Consider the following 20,215-nt stretch of genomic DNA (forward strand, 5'->3'; position numbering starts at 1 on the left):
AGTTTGTAGTGGACAATCAATTAATCATCATTTCTGGAGATGAGGACTTTGTGGTCAGTCACCTTTCATCCTTCAGATACATTGAGGCTGATGAGGACGCTTTGGAAACTTCTTTCCAAGCTCTTGAAATAGCCAATGCCACTTTTGTGGAAATGAAGGACCCTGTTGGGAAAGCTTGTTCGTCTTTCGCGTCTCTGAAAAGCGCAAAGTCTAGTATTGAAGGAGGAAACCCTGAAGGTTGGGGTCAACTTATTGATATTCGTGAGAAGCATGATCGCTTTGGTCTAGGATATGTGCCTTCCGCTGCGAAAGGAGCCCGAGTCCCTGCAAAGGACAACACCCGAAGCATCCAGGAAGTATTCCTTAGCACAGGATTCATCCATGGAGATCAGGTCAATGCCATTGAAGACAACACCGAAAATGAAGATGAGCCATGTTTGGTTTACCGGTGTGAGACAGCTTTGAACAACTGGAAGGCGGTTGAGATCCCCGAATTTTTTCCTTTGTCAAAGTAATAATTGTTGTTTTTTTTCCTTTCAAATCCTTAGCTCTACCCAAGGCTAATGGATCATGTTGTAGGGCCCCTTTTCATTTTCAAATAATCATTATCAATGAATGAAAGGCATTTCATTAAATTCTTTTTATTCATTTACTTGGCTTTCTCATAAGAAAATGGCAATCTTTTCAAAAACAAAAAAAAATATTTCATTTATGCATTTTCTATTTTTACTTTTCTAAAAGAAATCAATCATTCAAACATGCAGAATAAATGATAACCCCGTTGAATCCAATGACTTTACTACCTCTCATAACTTTGACTCCCCTATCTACCAAGCGGAAGAAGAGGGTGAAGAAGATTGTTACATCCCCGACGAATTGGCAAGGCTGCTCGAGCACGAGTCCAAAGCCCTTCAACCACATGAAGAACCGGTGGAAACAATCAACCTTGGCACAGAGGAAGAGAAGAAAGAAGTCAAAATCGGTACCACGCTTGAAGCAAGCATCAAAGAGAGATTGGTTAAGCTGCTACAAGAATATGTGGATGTATTTGCATGGTCATACCAGGATATGCCAGGTGTAGATACCGACATCGTTGAGCACAAGCTGCCACTTCAGCCAGATTTCCCGCCAGTAAAACAGAAACTCCGAAGAACAAGACCAGATATGGCTCTGAAAATTCGTGAAGAAGTCAAACGACAATTTGACGCTGGTTTTCTCGCAGTGGCGAAGTACCCACAATGGGTAGCTAACATTGTACCTGTGCCCAAAAAGGATGGAAAGGTGAGGATGTGCGTTGACTATAGGGATCTGAACAGAGCTAGTCCAAAAGACGATTTCCCCCTACCACACATTGATACTCTGGTAGATAACACTGCAAGATTTGTTGTCTTCTCCTTCATGGACGGTTTTTCGGGATACAATCAAATCAAGATGGCTCCAGATGACATGGAGAAGACCACTTTTATTACCCCTTGGGGCACGTTTTGCTACAAGGTAATGCCTTTCGGTCTAAAAAATGCTAGGGCAACTTACCAAAGAGCTATGGTCACTCTCTTCCATGATATGATGCACAAGGAGATAGAGGTCTATGTTGACGACATGATCGCTAAATCTCGGAATGAAGAAGATCATATGAGCCATCTTAAGAAGCTGTTTGAACGCCTCAGAAAGTTTAGATTACGATTAAACCCTGCAAAATGCACATTTGGTGTCCGTTCAGGGAAGTTGCTTGGTTTCATTGTTAGTCAACGAGGGATTGAGGTAGACCCCGACAAAGTCCGAGCTATACAAGAAATGCCTGCTCCACGCACCGAGCGAGAAGTCAGAGGTTTCCTTGGACGTTTGAATTACATCTCAAGGTTTATCTCACACATGACGGCCACGTGTGAGCCTATCTTCAAATTGCTTCGAAAAGACCAAGATGTTGAATGGAATTCTGATTGTCAAAATGCTTTTGAGAAAATCCGTCAATACTTGCAAGAGCCTCCTATTTTGATTCCACCTGTCCCGGGAAAGCCATTAATCATGTATATGACTGTGCTTGAAGGATCAATGGGATGCGTGCTGGGGCAACATGACGAAACTGGTCGGAAAGAACATGCTATTTACTATCTGAGTAAAAAGTTTACCAATTGTGAAAGTCGATATTCACTTTTGGAGAAAACTTGCTGTGCGCTAGCATGAGCCGCTCGTCGTTTAAGACAGTACATGATTTGCCATACTACTTTGTTGATCTCAAAAATGGATCCAATAAAGTATATCTTTGAGAAACCTGCCTTGACTGGAAGACTTGCCCGTTGGCAGATGCTTTTGTCAGAATACGACATCCAGTACGTAACCCAGAAGGCAATCAAGGGAAGTGTGTTAGCAGAGTATCTTGCTCACCAACCAGTTGAAGACTATCAGCCATTGAAGTTTGATTTTCCCGATGAGGATATAATGGTGATAAAGGATTGTGAGACCCCAGGTCCAGATGAAGGACCAGAACCAGGGTCTCGATGGAAGCTCGCGTTCGATGGTTCTTCCAATTACAGTGGTCATGGTGTGGGAGCTATTTTGATGAATCCAAATGGTGGCTTTACCCCTTTCACAGCAAGGTTGTGCTTTGATTGTACAAATAATGTCGCCGAATATGAAGCCTGTATCCTTGGTCTTGAAGCTGCAATTGATCTCCGAATCAAGATCCTCGAGGTGTATGGAGATTCAGCCTTGGTGATCTATCAGGTCAAAGGTGAATGGGAGACCCGCGATGCGAAGCTAATCCCGTATCACGCTCATGTTGTGAAGATGATATAATACTTCAACGATATCACTTTCCATCACATCCCAAGAGTAGAAAATCAAGTGGCTGACGCTTTGGCAACATTGGCATCAATGTACCAAGTCAGATTCCATAATGAAGCTCCACTTATTCGAATCGAGCGAAGAGATGAGCCTGCTTACTGTCAGTTGATTGAAGAGGAAACTGATGGTAAACCATGGTTTCATGACATCAAGCGGTATCTTTTAAGTCAAGAGTATCCAGAGGATGCTACATTGTTGGATAAGAAAACTCTGAGGAGGTTATCGTCCAAATTCTTTTTGAGCAATGATGTGCTTTACAAGAGAAACCATGATATGGTTCTGCTCAGATGCGTGGATAGACACGAAGCAGACATGTTAATCAAGGAGATTCATGAAGGATCCTTTGGGACCCATGCCAATGGGCATGCCATGGCCAAAAAGATTTTGAGAGTTGGCTATTACTGGTTGACCATGGAATCCGATTGTTTCAGCTACGCAAAAAAATGTCATAAATGCCAAATTTATGCTGATAAGGTGCATGTACCGCCAACACTTTTGAATGTTTTGACGTCGCCTTGGCCTTTCTCAATGTGGGGCATCGACATTATTGGTGCTATAGAGCCTAAAGCTTCCAATGGTCACCGCTTCATCCTGGTTGCTATCGATTACTTTACTAAATGGGTAGAGGCTGCTTCCTACACCAATGTGACGAGACATGTGGTTGCTCGCTTTATCAAGAAGGAGATTATCTGCCGCTATGGAATCCCAAGCAAGATCATCACTGACAACGGTTCGAACTTGAACAACAAGACAATGACAGAATTATATCAGAGTTTCAAGATTGACCACTATAATTCCTCTCCATATCGTCCAAAGATGAATGGTGCTGTTGAAGCTGCCAACAAAAATATCAAGAAGATCCTGCAAAAGATGGTGAAAACTTATAAGGATTGACACGAGATGCTACCCTTTGCTTTGCATGGATACCGGACCTCAATCCGCACTTCAACAGGGGCAACCCCATTCTCCTTAGTATATGGGATGGACGCAGTCCTCCCAATCGAAGTAGAGATACCTTCCACGAGAATATTGATGGAAGCCAAGCTGGATGAAGCTGAATGGATCCAGAATAACTATGATCAATTTAATCTCATTGATGAGAAGCGGATGACCGCTATGTGCCATGGACAATTATACCAGCAACGAATCAAGAAGGCATTTGACAAGAAGGTCCGTCCTCGAGAGTTCAAGGAAGGAGATCTCGTGCTCAAGAAGATCTTGCCAGTACACAAAGATTCACGTGGGAAGTGGACTCCCAACTATGAAGGCCCATACGTTGTAAAGAGAGCATACTCTGGAGGTGCTCTATTTCTCACAACTATGGATGGCGAAGAGCTCGTTCACCCTGTGAACTCTGATGCAGTCAAAAGATACTATGCCTAACAAATCCCGGTGGACTGAAAACCTGAAAGGGCGACTTAGGCAAAAAGGAGCGTCCTGGTGGATTGAAAACCCGAAAGGGCGATCCAGGCAAAAATTAGGGACAAAAGGCATAGACTGCATCGGTTCGTCACTGATCAACACAGAAGAGCTGAAGTGGAAGATCAATCTAGTTACTCCCTTCGGAAGCGAGGTCTCGTGGAGTCATTGTTATTAGGGATAGTAGTAGTCATTGCAATTCAATGTAAACCTTTCCCTGTTGCCATTTTCAAATTTGTAATATTCCATGGAGCTACGCCATTTGTGTGCTACCATTCTTGAATAAATACAAGTTTGCCTATCGAATTCTATCATTTGCTATTTTTCTCTGGTTTTCTTTTGTTATACAAAATGTCATTTATTTGTTAATAATGAATTTTGAACTCAAAAAAAAAATTCAACATATTGAGAAACACAATTTTGCTTTGACATGTGGAAATATTAAAAGGAAATCTTTCGTCTTTCCCCGCAAGTCTCAAGTTGCAAGACTCCCCTTGGATGATCAATATCTATCTCCAGAGAGCACAAATTTATCATTCTCTGGAAGGATTATTGGGCCAGTTGTAACTGTTCAGCTTGATAGATCCTCCTTTGATGCATTTACTCACTCCTTCGATTGAGTTATTGGTGTTGAGAATTCAGTACCTCCATAAAGCTTTCCCTAATTTCCAGTCTGTATATTGTCAGCATTTGCATATCATGATCATTCATACATCATGCATATAAGAAAAATCCAAATCATGCATAGCCCGAAGTGCTTCGCGCTCATTTGCATAATCTCAGGTCTCGTTGTTGATTGTATCCCTTGACCTCTGAGACCAGTTGTTACTGGCATCGTCTGTTAACACTATGCCAAAAACTGGAATAGACAGCGCCCCTTAGAGGGCGCTTTATTACAAAAGCGCACTCTAAAGTGAAGAGAAAAAATAAGGAGCATACTATTGGAATAGACAGCGCACTTTAGAGGGCGCTTTTGTAACAAAGCGCACTCTAAAGTGAAGCAAAAAAATAATGAGGAAATGGAGGGACACCAATAGAGGACGCTTTATTGAAAGCGCCCTCTAAGGGTAACCTTAGAGGGCGCTTTTTAAAAAGCGCTCTCTATGTACATGTACATTTCCAGCTTATAAGGCGCTTTTGGAAAGCCTTAGAGAGCGCTTTTAGACGCGCCCTCTGTAACACCCTTCTAAAATACCCCAAAAGTTTAATTAAAATAACAACATATATCAATCAGAGTAAATATGTAATTAAGGGTGTCACACAATTACTTCACACCATTCACCATAATAACTGTCATGCTCTTTTATTAATTCAAAACATAAAGCATTTGCACAATACGCAGCGGATAGAAATCAAATCAATCATGCAAAACATGTAACACATTACATGTAAAATTATTCAACAAGGTAAAACATCCCGTCCCGATGTTACATCTATCAGAGCATGACCCACTAAGGAGACTACACTAGACTCCAAGCACTAGCTTCTACTCAATCACTGCTCGTTACCTGAAAAATAGTTGTAAGGGTGAGTTCCTCAATCGATATAAAAAGCATTATAAGATATCATGTAATGCTAAGTAAATAACACATTAATCACCCTAATCATATCACACATTCAGTAACGGCACATCAACTCAAATATCATACTCAATACCAACACAATTCATACTCATGCTCAATGCCAACACAAACACACGTATAATATTGGAATACATCCATTCATATTATACGCCATACATACATTATGCAATGAGACTCCATGCATGCGGTACCGACTATTCGTGAACATATAGTTCAACTTCACCGACCAAATCCAGGTACGGCTACCAAGCTCACTAGTCCCACTCATTTGAGACCTAGTGACTCACATCACTAATTCCTCACCATGGGAATTAGCTACCATCCCAAGGGTCATGCTATGCACGCTAATCACCTAGCATGCAAACATCAACAACAGTCCAATGACTAACATCACTAATTCCTCACCATGGGAATTAGCTACCACCATAAAGGCCACATTATGCCATGCCAAATCACCTAGCATGCAACATCAACAACAATCCACAATGGACATATGCTCACACTCTAAGCCATAAAACAGTCCATCCACAATTACATACATAATATATACATTCACAACATTATGCATATTTTCACACATCATCAGCATATTTATCACATAATCATATCATGTCATGCCAAATAATTCAATCACAGTATTAGCACACTCTACTAATACCTATCCTACTCAAAACAACGGGAAATAATCCCTACTATATCACACACCGATATAGGCCAATCACCAATTATGTTCACAACATTAAAATATTAATTTTTCCAATTTCCAACAGTGTTAACCGGTTAACGCCCTGGGTTAACCGGTTAACGCAGGACAGAACACGCTTCCTGGCCAATTTTAACAGTGTTAACCGGTTAACGCCCTGGGTTAACCGGTTAACGCAAACAGAACAGCAATTTTCACAAATCACAACAGTGTTAACCGGTTAACGCCCTGGGTTAACCGGTTAACGCAAGCAAAACAACAATACTTCACAATTCCTAACAGTGTTAACCGGTTAACACCCTGGGTTAACCGGTTAACGCAAGACAGAAAGCTGTTCCTGCGCTAACACGAAGCAGAATGCAGAATTCTCCGCATTTTCCGCCGTTGGAGGACTTCCGGACCTCCGATTTCAATTCCGTAAAAAGCTACACTTTCGGGAAATCAAGACTCATCCAATTACAGAATCAATTACAGCTTTAACACAACTTATCCAACACCATTTTTCAGCATTCAACATCCCAATTAGGGTCAAATCAATGGCTTATCACTACCCATTACATGTTAACCCATAATACCCATTATACGACGATAAACCTTCCTTACCTGAGTTAATCCGGCGAATCTTTAAGCTTCAAGCTTTTCTCTTCTCCAATCTTCTTCCTCTTGCTCTGTCTCTTTGCCCTTTTCCTCTTTTCAGCCGCTTCTCTGCTTTTCACGTGAAACCCTTTCTTTACCAAATGGGACTCTTTTTCTTATTTCCAACTTATATATATTTTCCAATAATTATTATTCCAATAATAATAATAATAATAATCCAATAATTCCAATTATTTAATTAAATTAATAAATATAATATTAACTTAAATTAAATAATTATCTTATTTTTATCGGGGTGTTACAACTCTCCCCCACTAAAAGAGTTTTCGTCCTCGAAAACATACCTCAAGCGAATAACTCCGGATAAGACTCCTTCATCTGACTCTCAAGTTCCCAAGTCACATTGCCACCTGCTGGTCCTCCCCAAGCTACCTTCACCAAGGCAATCTCTTTACCCCGCAACTGCTTCAACTCTCGATCCTCGATCCTCATAGGTGATGTTTCAACAGTCAGGTTATCTCTCACCTGTACATCATCTACTTGGACCACATGCGACGGATCAGGAATGTACCTCCTCAACTGAGACACATGAAAAACCTCATGCAAATTCGCAAGTGACGGCGGTAAAGCGATTCGATAGGCTACCTCCCCTATCCTCTCCAAAATCTGATAAGGACCAATAAATCGAGGTGTCAACTTCTTCGACTTCAAATCTCGACCGACCCCAGTTATCGGAGTAACACAAAGAAACACATGATCTCCCTCTTGAAACTCAAGTGACTTCCTCCTCTTGTCGTGATAACTCTTCTGACGACTCTGAGCAATCCTCATCTTCTCCTGAATCATCTTAATCTTTTCCGTAGTCTGTTGAACAATCTCCGGTCCAACCAAAGCACTCTCACCGGACTCATACCAACATAAAGGCGTCCGACATCTCCTACCATACAAAGCTTCAAACGGTGCCATACCAATGCTCGAATGAAAACTATTGTTGTAGGTAAACTCAATCAAAGGTAAATAACAATCCCAAGCACCTCCCTTTTCCAAAACACAAGCCCTCAAAAGATCCTCTAGTGACTGAATCGTCCTCTCAGTCTGACCATCAGTCTGCGGATGATATGCAGAACTCAATCTCAGCTTAGTTCCCAAAGCCCTTTGCAAACCTTCCCAAAACTTTGATGTAAATCTAGGATCTCTGTCCGAAACAATACTCGATGGAATACCATGCAAACTTACAATCTTCTCAATATACAACTCGGCTAATCTCTCTAACGGATAATCCATTCTGATCGGAATGAAATGAGCCGATTTTGTCAATCTGTCGACAATCACCCAAATGGCTTCAAAATTCTTAATTGTCCTCGGTAAACCAGAAACAAAATCCATACTGATACTATCCCACTTCCACTCTGGAATAGCCAACGGTTGCATTAGCCCAGACGGCTTCTGATGCTCAATCTTTGACTTCTGACAAGTCAAACAAGAATAAACAAAACTCGCAATTTCTCTTTTCATTCCCGGCCACCAAAATAACTTTTTCAAATCATGATACATCTTCGTAGCCCCAGGATGAATACTCAGGCCACTACGATGTCCTTCCTCAAGAATACTCTTCTTAAGTTCGGTAACATCCGGAATACACACCCGATTACCAAATTTCAAAACACCATTCTCGTCAACTCTGAATTCACCACCTTGACCTTGATTCACTAGAGTCAACTTATCAACCAAAAGCACATCGGATTTCTGACCTTCTCTAATCTCATCCAGAATACCACTCGTTAACTTCAACATTCCCAGTTTAACACTATTGTGAGTACTCTCACACACCAAACTCAAGTCTCTAAACTGTTCAATTAAATCCAATTCTTTAACCATTAACATAGACATATGCAATGATTTCCGACTCAATGCATCAGCCACTACGTTTGCTTTACCCGGATGGTAATTCAAACCAAAGTCATAATCCTTCAGAAACTCTAACCATCTCCTCTGTCTCATATTCAGCTCTTTCTGATCAAACAAATACTTTAAACTTTTATGGTCACTGAAAACCTCAAATCTTGACCCGTACAAGTAATGCCTCCATAACTTCAGAACAAATACCACAGCTGCCAACTCTAAATCGTGTGTCGGATAGTTCCTCTCATGAACCCTCAGTTGTCTCGAAGCATAAGCTATAACCTGCTTATTCTGCATCAACACACCACCCAAACCCAACAATGAAGCATCACAGTAAACCTCAAATGATTCCGATGGACTCGGTAATATCAGAATAGGAGCAGTAGTTAACCTTCTCTTTAACTCTTGGAAACCTTCTTCACACTTTGAGTCCCAAACAAACGCTTGCCCCTTTCTAGTCAACATCGTCAACGGTAATGCCAACTTAGAAAATCCCTCAATGAATTTCCTATAATAACCTGCAAGTCCAAGAAAACTCCTTATCTCAGAAACTGACTTCGGAGCTTCCCACTTAGACACCGCTTCTATCTTAGAAGGATCAACAGCAACACCACCTCTTGAAATCACATGACCAAGAAAACTAACCTCTTCTAACCAAAATTCACACTTGGACAGTTTAGCAAATAACTTCTTTTCTCGTAGAACTCCTAAAACCAATCTCAAATGCTCAGCATGCTCTTCTTCAGATTTCGAATACACCAAAATATCGTCAATAAACACCACAACAAACTGATCTAGGTACGGATGGAAAATCCTATTCATATACTCCATAAACAATCCAGGCGCATTAGTCACACCAAAAGGCATTACAGAATACTCATAATGTCCATACCTTGTTCTGAAAGCAGTCTTCTGAATATCCTCAGTTTTCACACGTATCTGATGATACCCTGATCTCAAATCTATTTTGCTGAACACACTCGCACCAACCAACTGATCCATCAAATCATCAATCCTTGGCAAAGGATACCGATTCTTGATCGTCACTTTATTCAGTTGCCTGTAGTCCACACACAACCTCATAGTACCTTCTTTCTTCTTAACCAATAACACTGGTGCACCCCACGGTGACACACTCGGACGAATAAATTTCTTATCCAACAGATCTTCCAACTGACTCTTCAATTCAGTTAACTCAACAGCAGACATACGGTACGGAGCCATCGACATCGGCCTAGTACCAGGTACCAAATCAATCGAGAACTCAACTTCACGCTCTGGCGGTAATTCATTCACTTCTTCAGGAAACACATCAGGAAAATCACACACCACAGCTAGATCGCAAATCACCAGTTTATCTTTAGCCTCCAAAGTCGCTAACAGCATAAACAACTCTGCCCCATCTGCTGCCGCCTCATTCACCTGCCTTGCTGATAGAAACAAACTCTTTCCTTCCTCAATCTCAGGAAAGATCACAGTCTTATCAAAACAATTGATATAGACTCGGTTAAACACCAACCAGTTCATACCCAGAATAACATCAATCTGCACTAGTGGAAGACACACTAGGTCTATCCCAAAGTCTCTACCAAAAATACTCAAAGGACAATTTAAACAAACTGAAGTAGTAGTCACTGAACCCTTCACAGGAGTATCAATCACCATACTTCCATGCATCTCAGATATCTCTAACTTAAGTTTCACAGCACAATCCAAAGATATAAAGGAATGAGTCGCACCTGTATCAATAATAGCTACAAGAGGAAAGCCATTAATATAACACGTACCTCGGATCAAACGATCATCTGCAGAAGTCTCAGAACCCGATAAAGCGAAGACCTTGCCTCCCGACTGGTTCTCTCTCTTCGGCTTAGGACACTGTGGGCTAATATGACCCACCTCTCCACAGTTGAAACAAGTCATAGTCTTCAACCGGCACTCTGCAGCCAAGTGACCACCTTTGCCACACTTGAAACACTTCTTCTCAGCACTGGTACACTCATGGAAACGATGTCCAGCCTGACCACATCTGTAACACTTAGCAGGGCACTGGAGTCTCCCCCACTAGGCCTCTTCATCCCACTCTGTCTCTGGAAACCTTTGCCAGCTGCATACGGTTTCCCACGATCATTCTGATTCTTGCCTTTCCTATCAACCCTCTGCTGATAGCTCTCCGCTCTGGCTTTGGTATCCTGTTCAAAAATTCTGCAACAGTCAACCAAATCAGAAAACACTCTAATCCGTTGATACCCAATAGCCTGCTTAATCTCGGGACGTAACCCGTTCTCAAACTTCACACATTTCGAGAATTCCCCAGTAGCCTCATCATAGGGAGTGTAATACTTCGACAGCTCTGTGAACTTAGCAGCATACTCAGTAACAAACCGGTTGCCCTGCTTCAATTCTAAGAACTCTATCTCTTTCTTTCCTCTAACATCCTCTGGAAAATACTTCCTCAGGAATCTCTCTCTGAACACAGCCCAAGTGATCTCAGCATTCCCAGCAGATTCCAACTTAGTGCGGGTAGCAACCCACCAATCATCTGCTTCTTCTGACAGCATATGCGTACCGAACCTGACCTTCTGGTTCTCGGCACACTCAGTCACTCGGAAGATCCTCTCAATCTCCTTCAACCACTTCTGAGCGCCATCTGGATCGTATGCTCCCTTGAACATTGGAGGATTGTTCTTCTGGAACTCACTCAGTTGACGAGCAGCTCCCATTCCCACAACATTCGGATTCCCTCCAAGTACTCCAGCTAGCATACCCAGAGCCTCAGCAATCGCAGCATCATCTCTACCCCTTCCAGCCATCTCTATTCTGAAAACCCAACAAGCTAAAACAATAAGTACTGATAGGGTTACACAACACCTATCCCGTACAGGGGAAACAGAATAATTACGACTCGACTCGACCGACTATGCTCTGATACCACTAATGTAACACCCTTCTAAAATACCCCAAAAGTTTAATTAAAATAACAACATATATCAATCAGAGTAAATATGCAATTAAGGGTGTCACACAATTATTTCACACCATTCACCATAATAACTGTCATGCTCTTTTATTAATTCAAAACATAAAGCATTTGCACAATACGCAGCGGATAGAAATCAAATCAATCATGCAAAACATGTAACACATTACATGTAAAATTATTCAACAAGGTAAAACATCCCGTCCCGATGTTACATCTATCAGAGCATGACCCACTAAGGAGACTACACTAGACTCCAAGCACTAGCTTCTACTCAATCACTGCTCGTTACCTGAAAAATAGTTGTAAGGGTGAGTTCCTCAATCGATATAAAAAGCATTATAAAATATCATGTAATGCTAAGTAAATAACACATTAATCACCCTAATCATATCACACATTCAGTAACGGCACATCAACTCAAATATCATACTCAATACCAACACAATTCATACTCATGCTCAATGCCAACACAAACACACGTATAATATTGGAATACATCCATTCATATTATACGCCATACATACATTATGCAATGAGACTCCATGCATGCGGTACCGACTATTCGTGAACATATAGTTCAACTTCACCGACCAAATCCAGGTACGTCTACCAAGCTCACTAGTCCCACTCATTTGAGACCTAGTGACTCACATAGCTAATTCCTCACCATGGGAATTAGCTACCACCCCAAGGGCCATGCTATGCACGCTAATCACCTAGCATGCAAACATCAACAACAGTCCAATGACTAACATCACTAATTCCTCACCATGGGAATTAGCTACCACCATAAAGGCCACATTATGCCATGCCAAATCACCTAGCATGCAACATCAACAACAATCCACAATGGACATATGCTCACACTCTAAGCCATAAAACAGTCCATCCACAATTACATACATAATATATACATTCACAACATTATGCATATTTTCACACATCATCAGCATATTTATCACATAATCATATCATGTCATGCCAAATAATTCAATCACAGTATTAACACACTCTACTAATACCTATCCTACTCAAAACAACGGGAAATAATCCCTACTATATCACACACCGATATAGGCCAATCACCAATTATGTTCACAACATTAAAATATTAATTTTTCCAATTTCCAACAGTGTTAACCGGTTAACGCCCTGGGTTAACCGGTTAACGCAGGACAGAACACGCTTCCTGGCCAATTTTAACAGTGTTAACCGGTTAACGCCCTGGGTTAACCGGTTAACGCAAACAGAACAACAATTTTCACAAATCACAACAGTGTTAACCGGTTAACGCCCTGGGTTAACCGGTTAACGCAAGCAAAACAGCAATACTTCACAATTCCTAACAGTGTTAACCGGTTAACACCCTGGGTTAACCGATTAACGCAAGACAGAAAGCTGTTCCTGCGCTAACACGAAGCAGAATGCAGAATTCTCCGCATTTTCCGCCGTTGGAGGACTTCCGGACCTCCGATTTCAATTCCGTAAAAAGCTACACTTTCGGGAAATCAAGACTCATCCAATTACAGAGTCAATTACAGCTTTAACACAACTTATCCAACACCATTTTTTAGCATTCAACATCCCAATTAGGGTCAAATCAATGGCTTATCACTACCCATTACATGTTAACCCATAATACCCATTATACGACGATAAACCCCCCTTACCTGAGTTAATCCGGCGAATCTTTAAGCTTCAAGCTTTTCTCTTCTCCAATCTTCTTCCTCTTGCTCTGTCTCTTTGCCCTTTTCCTCTTTTCAGCCGCTTCTCTGCTTTTCACGTGAAACCCTTTCTTTACCAAATGGGACTCTTTTTCTTATTTCCAACTTATATATATTTTCCAATAATTATTATTCCAATAATAATAATAATAATAATCCAATAATTCCAATTATTTAATTAAATTAATAAATATAATATTAACTTAAATTAAATAATTATCTTATTTTTATCGGGGTGTTACACCCTCTTAGACCCCCTTTAGAGGGCGCTTTTGTAACAAAGCGCCCTCTAAAGTGAAGCCAAAAAAAATAATAATGAGGAAATGGAGGGACAACAATAGAGGGCGCTTTAGTGAAAGCGCCCTCTAAGGTTACCCTTAGAGGGCGCTTTTAAAAAAGCGCTCTCTAAGTCCATGTACATTTCCAGTTTAGAAGGCGCTTTTGGAAAGCCTTAGAGAGCGCTTTCAGAAGCGCCCTCTTAGGCCCCCTTTAGAGGGCGCTTTTTTTACAAAAGCGCCCTCTAAGGTCCCCTTTAGTAAACATTAAAATTATAACATATACTGCATGTCTCTTTATTTTCCCTCTCTATAAGCTATTTCGTTTACGTAACTGGGTTTTCTCTCTACTACGATTACTCTCTACTGCGATTACTCTCGTCCTCCGTTCGTTCTCCCTCCCTCACCGTCATCGTCGCCGTCGCCTTTTTCTGCTGCTGCGTTCACGTTCACTGAGTTATCTGCGTCAACTGTCATTGTTCACTTTCTTCTCCATCGTTACCGTCACCTTGAAGGTATTTCTCTTCTCCATCGTTACCGTTCACTTTCTTCATGTGTTTGATTAGGGCATTTTCTAAACTTAGTTTTACATTTTGTGCATTATGTTGATTAATGTTGTTTAGGGCAAACTGAGTTTTTTATTTCTGATTGAAAACTGATATCATTTGAAGTGTGTTTGAGCTTGTGCTTAGAAGTTTGATGATTATGGATGCAAGTTTGTTCATGTTCCAAACACCATAAGTTTGCATTGGTCTTTTGCATGCAGTAGGTGTGTGTGAGTTTGTATTCAATAATGATAAAAAAAAAAGAGTTTAGATTGTTGTAACATGAGAGAAATGGAAGGTATATGAATGTGTTCACGTATTGAATCATTGTCTTACTTGGGTCTTATTGAATCATTTCTATATTACAGATAAAATGGCTAACCAAGACGATACCCATGACGCGAATGGATCACGTAACAATGTTGAAAAAGAAATCAAACGAGGATTGACTGTTATGAAGTCAATCATTCGTGCAAGAGACAAGGGTGTAAAATTTGAAGTACATTGGAGTGCTGAAGACCAACTAATTGAGCCTAACGGTTCAATGTTGGCAAGTTACATTGGTTTCCTTGTTCGACAACATATTCCGATTACATGTGATAATTGGAGAAGTCCGGACTTGAAGGTTGGCAAAGAAAAAATATGGTCGGAGATACAGGTACTTACCATATATTGTTATATGTTTTTTTTGTTTACTATTTGTTGACCATATATTGTTATAATATTACTTTATAATAACACACTCCATGTGTATGTTTTTTAGAGATCCTTTCACATCGATGAAAGCTGGCAAAAATATTGTATTCAATTGGCCGGAAAAAGACTCCGAGGATTTCGATCCTTTTTGTCCAACAAATTTCTCAAGGATGAGGAAGGAAAATTTGTTGAAGCAGAACGACCAATGAAGTATGCCGAGATTATTTCAGCCGATGAATGGGATAACTTTGTCGCCAAACGAAGAAACGAAAAATTCCATGTAATGTCTATTAATTATGGTATTATACAATTGTTAAGTTACTTGGTTCTAATATGCCTTAAACTTTTTTATCCAGGAAGTAAGCGACAAAAATCGGAAAAGGGCATCAAAACCCGCGTATCCGTACAAAAAAGGGCGTACAGGATATGCACGGTTACAACAAAGAATATTGAGTATATTCAAATGCTATGAGCTTATACATTGTCACAATATGTTATAATTGATGATCTTATAATCTAATTCAATGTGTAGCTAGCCGAGGAGAAAAGTGACGCAACATCTCTTCCGGAGCACGTATTATGGAAGGCTGCTCGGGTTGGGAAGGATGGGGCTGTCGTTGAAGCGGTCCAAAATGTTTATGACGAATGTGTAAGTATATGTAACATTATTTCTTTAATTATATCGAAAATTTTGTTAGACATATAATTCATTTTTAATCTCCTCTAATAATATTTCAGGAGACTTTATCCCAAACCTTACCTTCAACCGAGGTCCAGGATTGCAGGAGCGTACTTAGTCGAGTACTAAATGTTCCTGAGTATTCCGGTCGTGTGAGGGGTAAGGGTTTTGGTGTGACTCCGTCGTCATTTTATAAAAAACCAAAAACAAAAAATCCTACCAACAAAGAGGTGATGGAGACCTTGGCGGAGTTAAGGGCACAAGTACTCCAACTGCAAAACAAGAATGCAAGGTATAGAGAGGAAAGGTGCGCTTCCGAGGCAAAAGATACTAGTGACCAAGCTAGTATCAATTGTCAACCGAAATTTCCCAAGGTAATTATATATGTTATTATGAAATTAAAATAGCACTTTTTTACTTGACACATATACACGTTAACAATAACATTTATTATTGGTTTAGGGCATTTCACCTTGTCAGCTGTATCTATCGTCACCAACTTATCGCATAGTTGGCAAGGGAAAAGTGCACAATACTTCGGGTGAATTACTTCACCATAATCCCCTCTCGGTGGGATATATGAAAGTTTCGGTTGACCTTGTATTAGATACGAACGCCCTTCTACCATTACCTGACGTTGTTTCAGAGACAACGTTGATGCGAGATGCAGTCGGATCCTTTGTTGGTTGGCCGTCAGATCTAATTTTCCCTGATGCCGAGGTATATATGTTCTAAATGATTATGAATATTTAGTATTCACATTTCAATTCAGCTACAATTATGATATTTAATCAATCCTTATTACATGGTAATGTTAGACTCCTACAAGACCCACACATAAAGTTGGTAAAGGGATTTCAAGACGCATCGAGTCGGTTGCATCTCAAAAAGAGGTACAAATATATATACCCATTGAATTATATATGCAACGATTCTGTTGAATCACAAAAAGTCATGATTTATTTTATATGAATTTTTAGGTTCCCGGTCGAAAGTTGAAAAGCGCTGCTAAGGATATTCCAATGACGTCCGGGACAAAATCTCAAATTATGATGCGTCTTGAGAAAATGGTGGATGAGTCCGATATTATGCACGGGGCCATTCGTAGTATAGATTTTGATGAAGGTGTTTTCGGAGCTGCTCATTTCGAAATAATTGCAAAGGAGGACATGCAACAACTTTTTGAACACGACGAATTGGGCATCGCTGTCATTCATACATACATATGGTACTCCGATCAATCTATAATTTACTTAGTTGAATAATTTATTTACACATTTCAATGAGTAGTCTAATGTTTATTATGTTTCTATTTAAGGTATATGTATGTAACATTGATGCGGGGAACTGAATTGTGTAACCGTTTCAATTTTATTGCTGCTTCCCGTATCAACGCAACGTTAATAACGAAAAATCCAACATCCGTAAAGAATGATCTAGTCGATAGATTCATGGCGGCCGGCGATAATACTACACCCAGTTTGTATTTTTTACCGTTTAATTCTGGCAACGGGTTAGATTTTCTTTCTAATAATTTCATTCTAATCTATATATATCGTTTACGTAGAAAATTTTCAGTCATCTAAATTTTTGTTTTATTTTACAGTGGTCACTGGGTGTTGGTTGCTATGGATCTTTCGAGACTAATAGTGTATTATCTCGATTCGTTATTGGGTGATTGGAGTAAATATCCGAGTATGAAGAAGACGGTTGACGCGTAAGTGAAATTCCCCTAAATATTCGTGTGTATTTGTATATTTAATTATGTCTGTCAGATTGATCTCAATATACGTTTTTATTTTGTTAGGGCAATAATAAAATTTAGATCGAAAAAGAATTATCGTAATAGGAAGGACATTACCTGGGTCAGAGTTCAGGTATATATTAAGTATCTTATTTTTGCTTATAATAGTGTTTGTTTTTTTGCTTATAATAGTGTTTGTAAGAAATTAACTATATATATATTGTTTGTTTTTCTGTGTAGTGTCCTCAGCAAAATAATTCGGTCGATTGCGGATTTTTTGTATTGAGATTTATGAGAGATATCATTGCGTTGAATCGTATAGACATCCCAAAAATGGTATGGAATAATAACTTAGGGTTTATTTTAATATTATCGGATATTTCATCTAATTTGTTACTAAATCATGAATATGTTTTATTCTCTTAATTGTAGTACTTTGAGGAATACAAATCTTACTCAAGAGCTCATTTGGATGAAATGAAGGATGGATTGTGTCAATTCATTGTTGATCAAAGAATCATATAGCTAGGTTGTATATTGTTGTACATATATGTATGAAATGTTGTTGTTGTATATATGTTGTATATTGTTGTTGTACTTTTACTAAATCATGAATATGTTGTTGTATATTGTTGATCAAAGAATCATATATTAATGTTGTATATATGGAGGATTAATGTTGTATATAAATGGATTCATGTTGTATATATCAATGGATTAATGGTGTATAACATTGGATTAAAGGATGAAATCAATATGAATTTTACACTTTTGCAGCATGCGAACAGGTTACCAATTAAATATCCACTGTTTTTCAAACAATTTTTTTTAAAATAACTAACACCTTATAGGGCGCTTTGTCCAGAAAGCGCCCTCTAAACACTTTACATTGACAACTTTAGAGGGCGCTTTTTCCTGAAAGCACCCTCTAAACACTTTACATTGACAACTTTAGAGGGCGCTTTTTCCTGAAAGCACCCTCTAAACACTTTACATTGACAACTTTAGAGGGCGCTTTTTCCAGAAAGCGCCCTCTAAGGTGTCCCTTTATGGACCACTCCAGAGGGCGCTTTTTTCTGAAAGCGCACTATAATGTGGCCACTTTAGACAGCGCTTTCTCCAGGAAAACAAAGCGCTGTCTTTACCTATGCCAGCGCCACTTTAGAGGGCGCTTAAAAGCGCTGTTATAGGCCAAAATAAGCGCCCTCTTTTCCCTTATTTGGCGTAGTGTAAGTCTGGTTGTCACCAGTGTCTTTGACCAAATCCAGTTGTAACCGGTATCCTTTAAGGTCGGGTTGTAACCAACATTTATTTTAAACCCAATTGTCGTTGCCATCACTGTCAGTCTGTTTGTAAATACATTTGTGATTGATATCTGAAGTTTGGTTGTCGCCAACATCATTTCAAGTCTAGTTGTTGTTGGCATCTATCCGTTAGAATCTGGTTGTAATCCATTGCTTATGGTCAAAGTCCAATTGTTGTTGGCACATACAGAGAGTTTGAATACCTTGTCTTTCCTGATGGTTCCGTGAAAGTCATGTATGACTCACCAATGTGAGGAGTTCCCAGAAGCTTGGAGGTTTTGTTTGATTTTCTCTGTAAAGAATCATCGTAGCCTTTTGCGTGGATGATCTACTTCTAAGAAGACTCCCGTTTATCTTTGTTTTGCATAAATTACCTGTTAGGAATCTCCGAAATATGTGATTGGATGAATTTCTTGTGAGAAATCTCCAGAACCATCAGATGTATTCTAAAGTGTCAGGTCATGTATGAACCTATTGTTGAAACTTGCTTTGCGTGTTTTCCAATATTCTCAGGTCATGTATGAACCTATTGGTAAAACTCCCTTTGATTTTTCCCAAGTGATGTCAGGTCATATATGAACCTATTGATGAAACTTGCTTTGTATGTTTTCCAATATTCTCAGGTCATGTATGAACCTATTGGTAAAACTCCCTTTGATTTTTCCCAAGTGATGTCAGGTCATGTATGAACCTGTTAATTGAGCACTCTTTGAATAGTCAAGTGTTGTCAGGTCATGTATGAACCTGTTATTGAAAATTCTTTGAACGTTCCTGTTTTGTCAGGTCATGTATGAACCTGCTGTTGAAAATTCTTTGAATAGTCGAGTGTTGTCAGGTCATGTATGAACCTGCTGTTGAAAATTCTTTGAATAGTCAAGTGTTGTCAGGTCATGTATGAACATGTTGTTGAAAATTCTTTGAATAGTCAAGTGTTGTCAGGTCATGTATGAACCTGTTGTTGAAAATTCTTTGAACGTTCCTGTTTTGTCAGGTCATGTATGAACCTGCTGTTCAACTTTTATTTCAGTATTACCAGGCCATGTCTGAACCTGTTCTGAAGAATCTTTTTCTTTGCTTATTCTAGTGTTTGTCAGGTCATGTATGAACCTATTGCTGTTGAGCCTTTATTCCAATATTCCCAGGTCATGTCTGAACCTGTTTTTGAAGAATCTTTCCAATGTTGTCAAGTCATGTATGAACTTGTTGTGGAAATTTTC

At 39.7% G+C, this 20,215-nt stretch overlaps 1 protein-coding gene across 2 annotated transcripts; it reads left to right on the plus strand.

The window, feature by feature from the left end:
• Positions 1-14,984: 14,984 nt before the first annotated feature.
• Positions 14,985-15,921, plus strand: LOC127129021 (uncharacterized). 2 transcript variants are annotated; one of them, XM_051058352.1, is made up of 4 exons: positions 14,985-15,233; positions 15,339-15,551; positions 15,628-15,724; positions 15,804-15,921. In XM_051058352.1, the coding sequence occupies exons 1-4, from the start codon at positions 15,030-15,032 to the stop codon at positions 15,821-15,823; spliced, it is 534 nt and encodes a 177-aa protein (XP_050914309.1). In that variant the 5' UTR covers positions 14,985-15,029; the 3' UTR covers positions 15,824-15,921. The 2 variants fall into 2 exon arrangements, with proteins under 2 accessions (XP_050914309.1, XP_050914308.1); XM_051058351.1 differs by having other exon boundaries at positions 15,628-15,835.
• Positions 15,922-20,215: the final 4,294 nt, after the last annotated feature.

The sequence above is a fragment of the Lathyrus oleraceus genome, chromosome 3 (assembly GCF_024323335.1).
Source record: "Lathyrus oleraceus cultivar Zhongwan6 chromosome 3, CAAS_Psat_ZW6_1.0, whole genome shotgun sequence".
In the NCBI taxonomy this organism is placed as follows: Eukaryota; Viridiplantae; Streptophyta; class Magnoliopsida; order Fabales; family Fabaceae; genus Lathyrus; species Lathyrus oleraceus.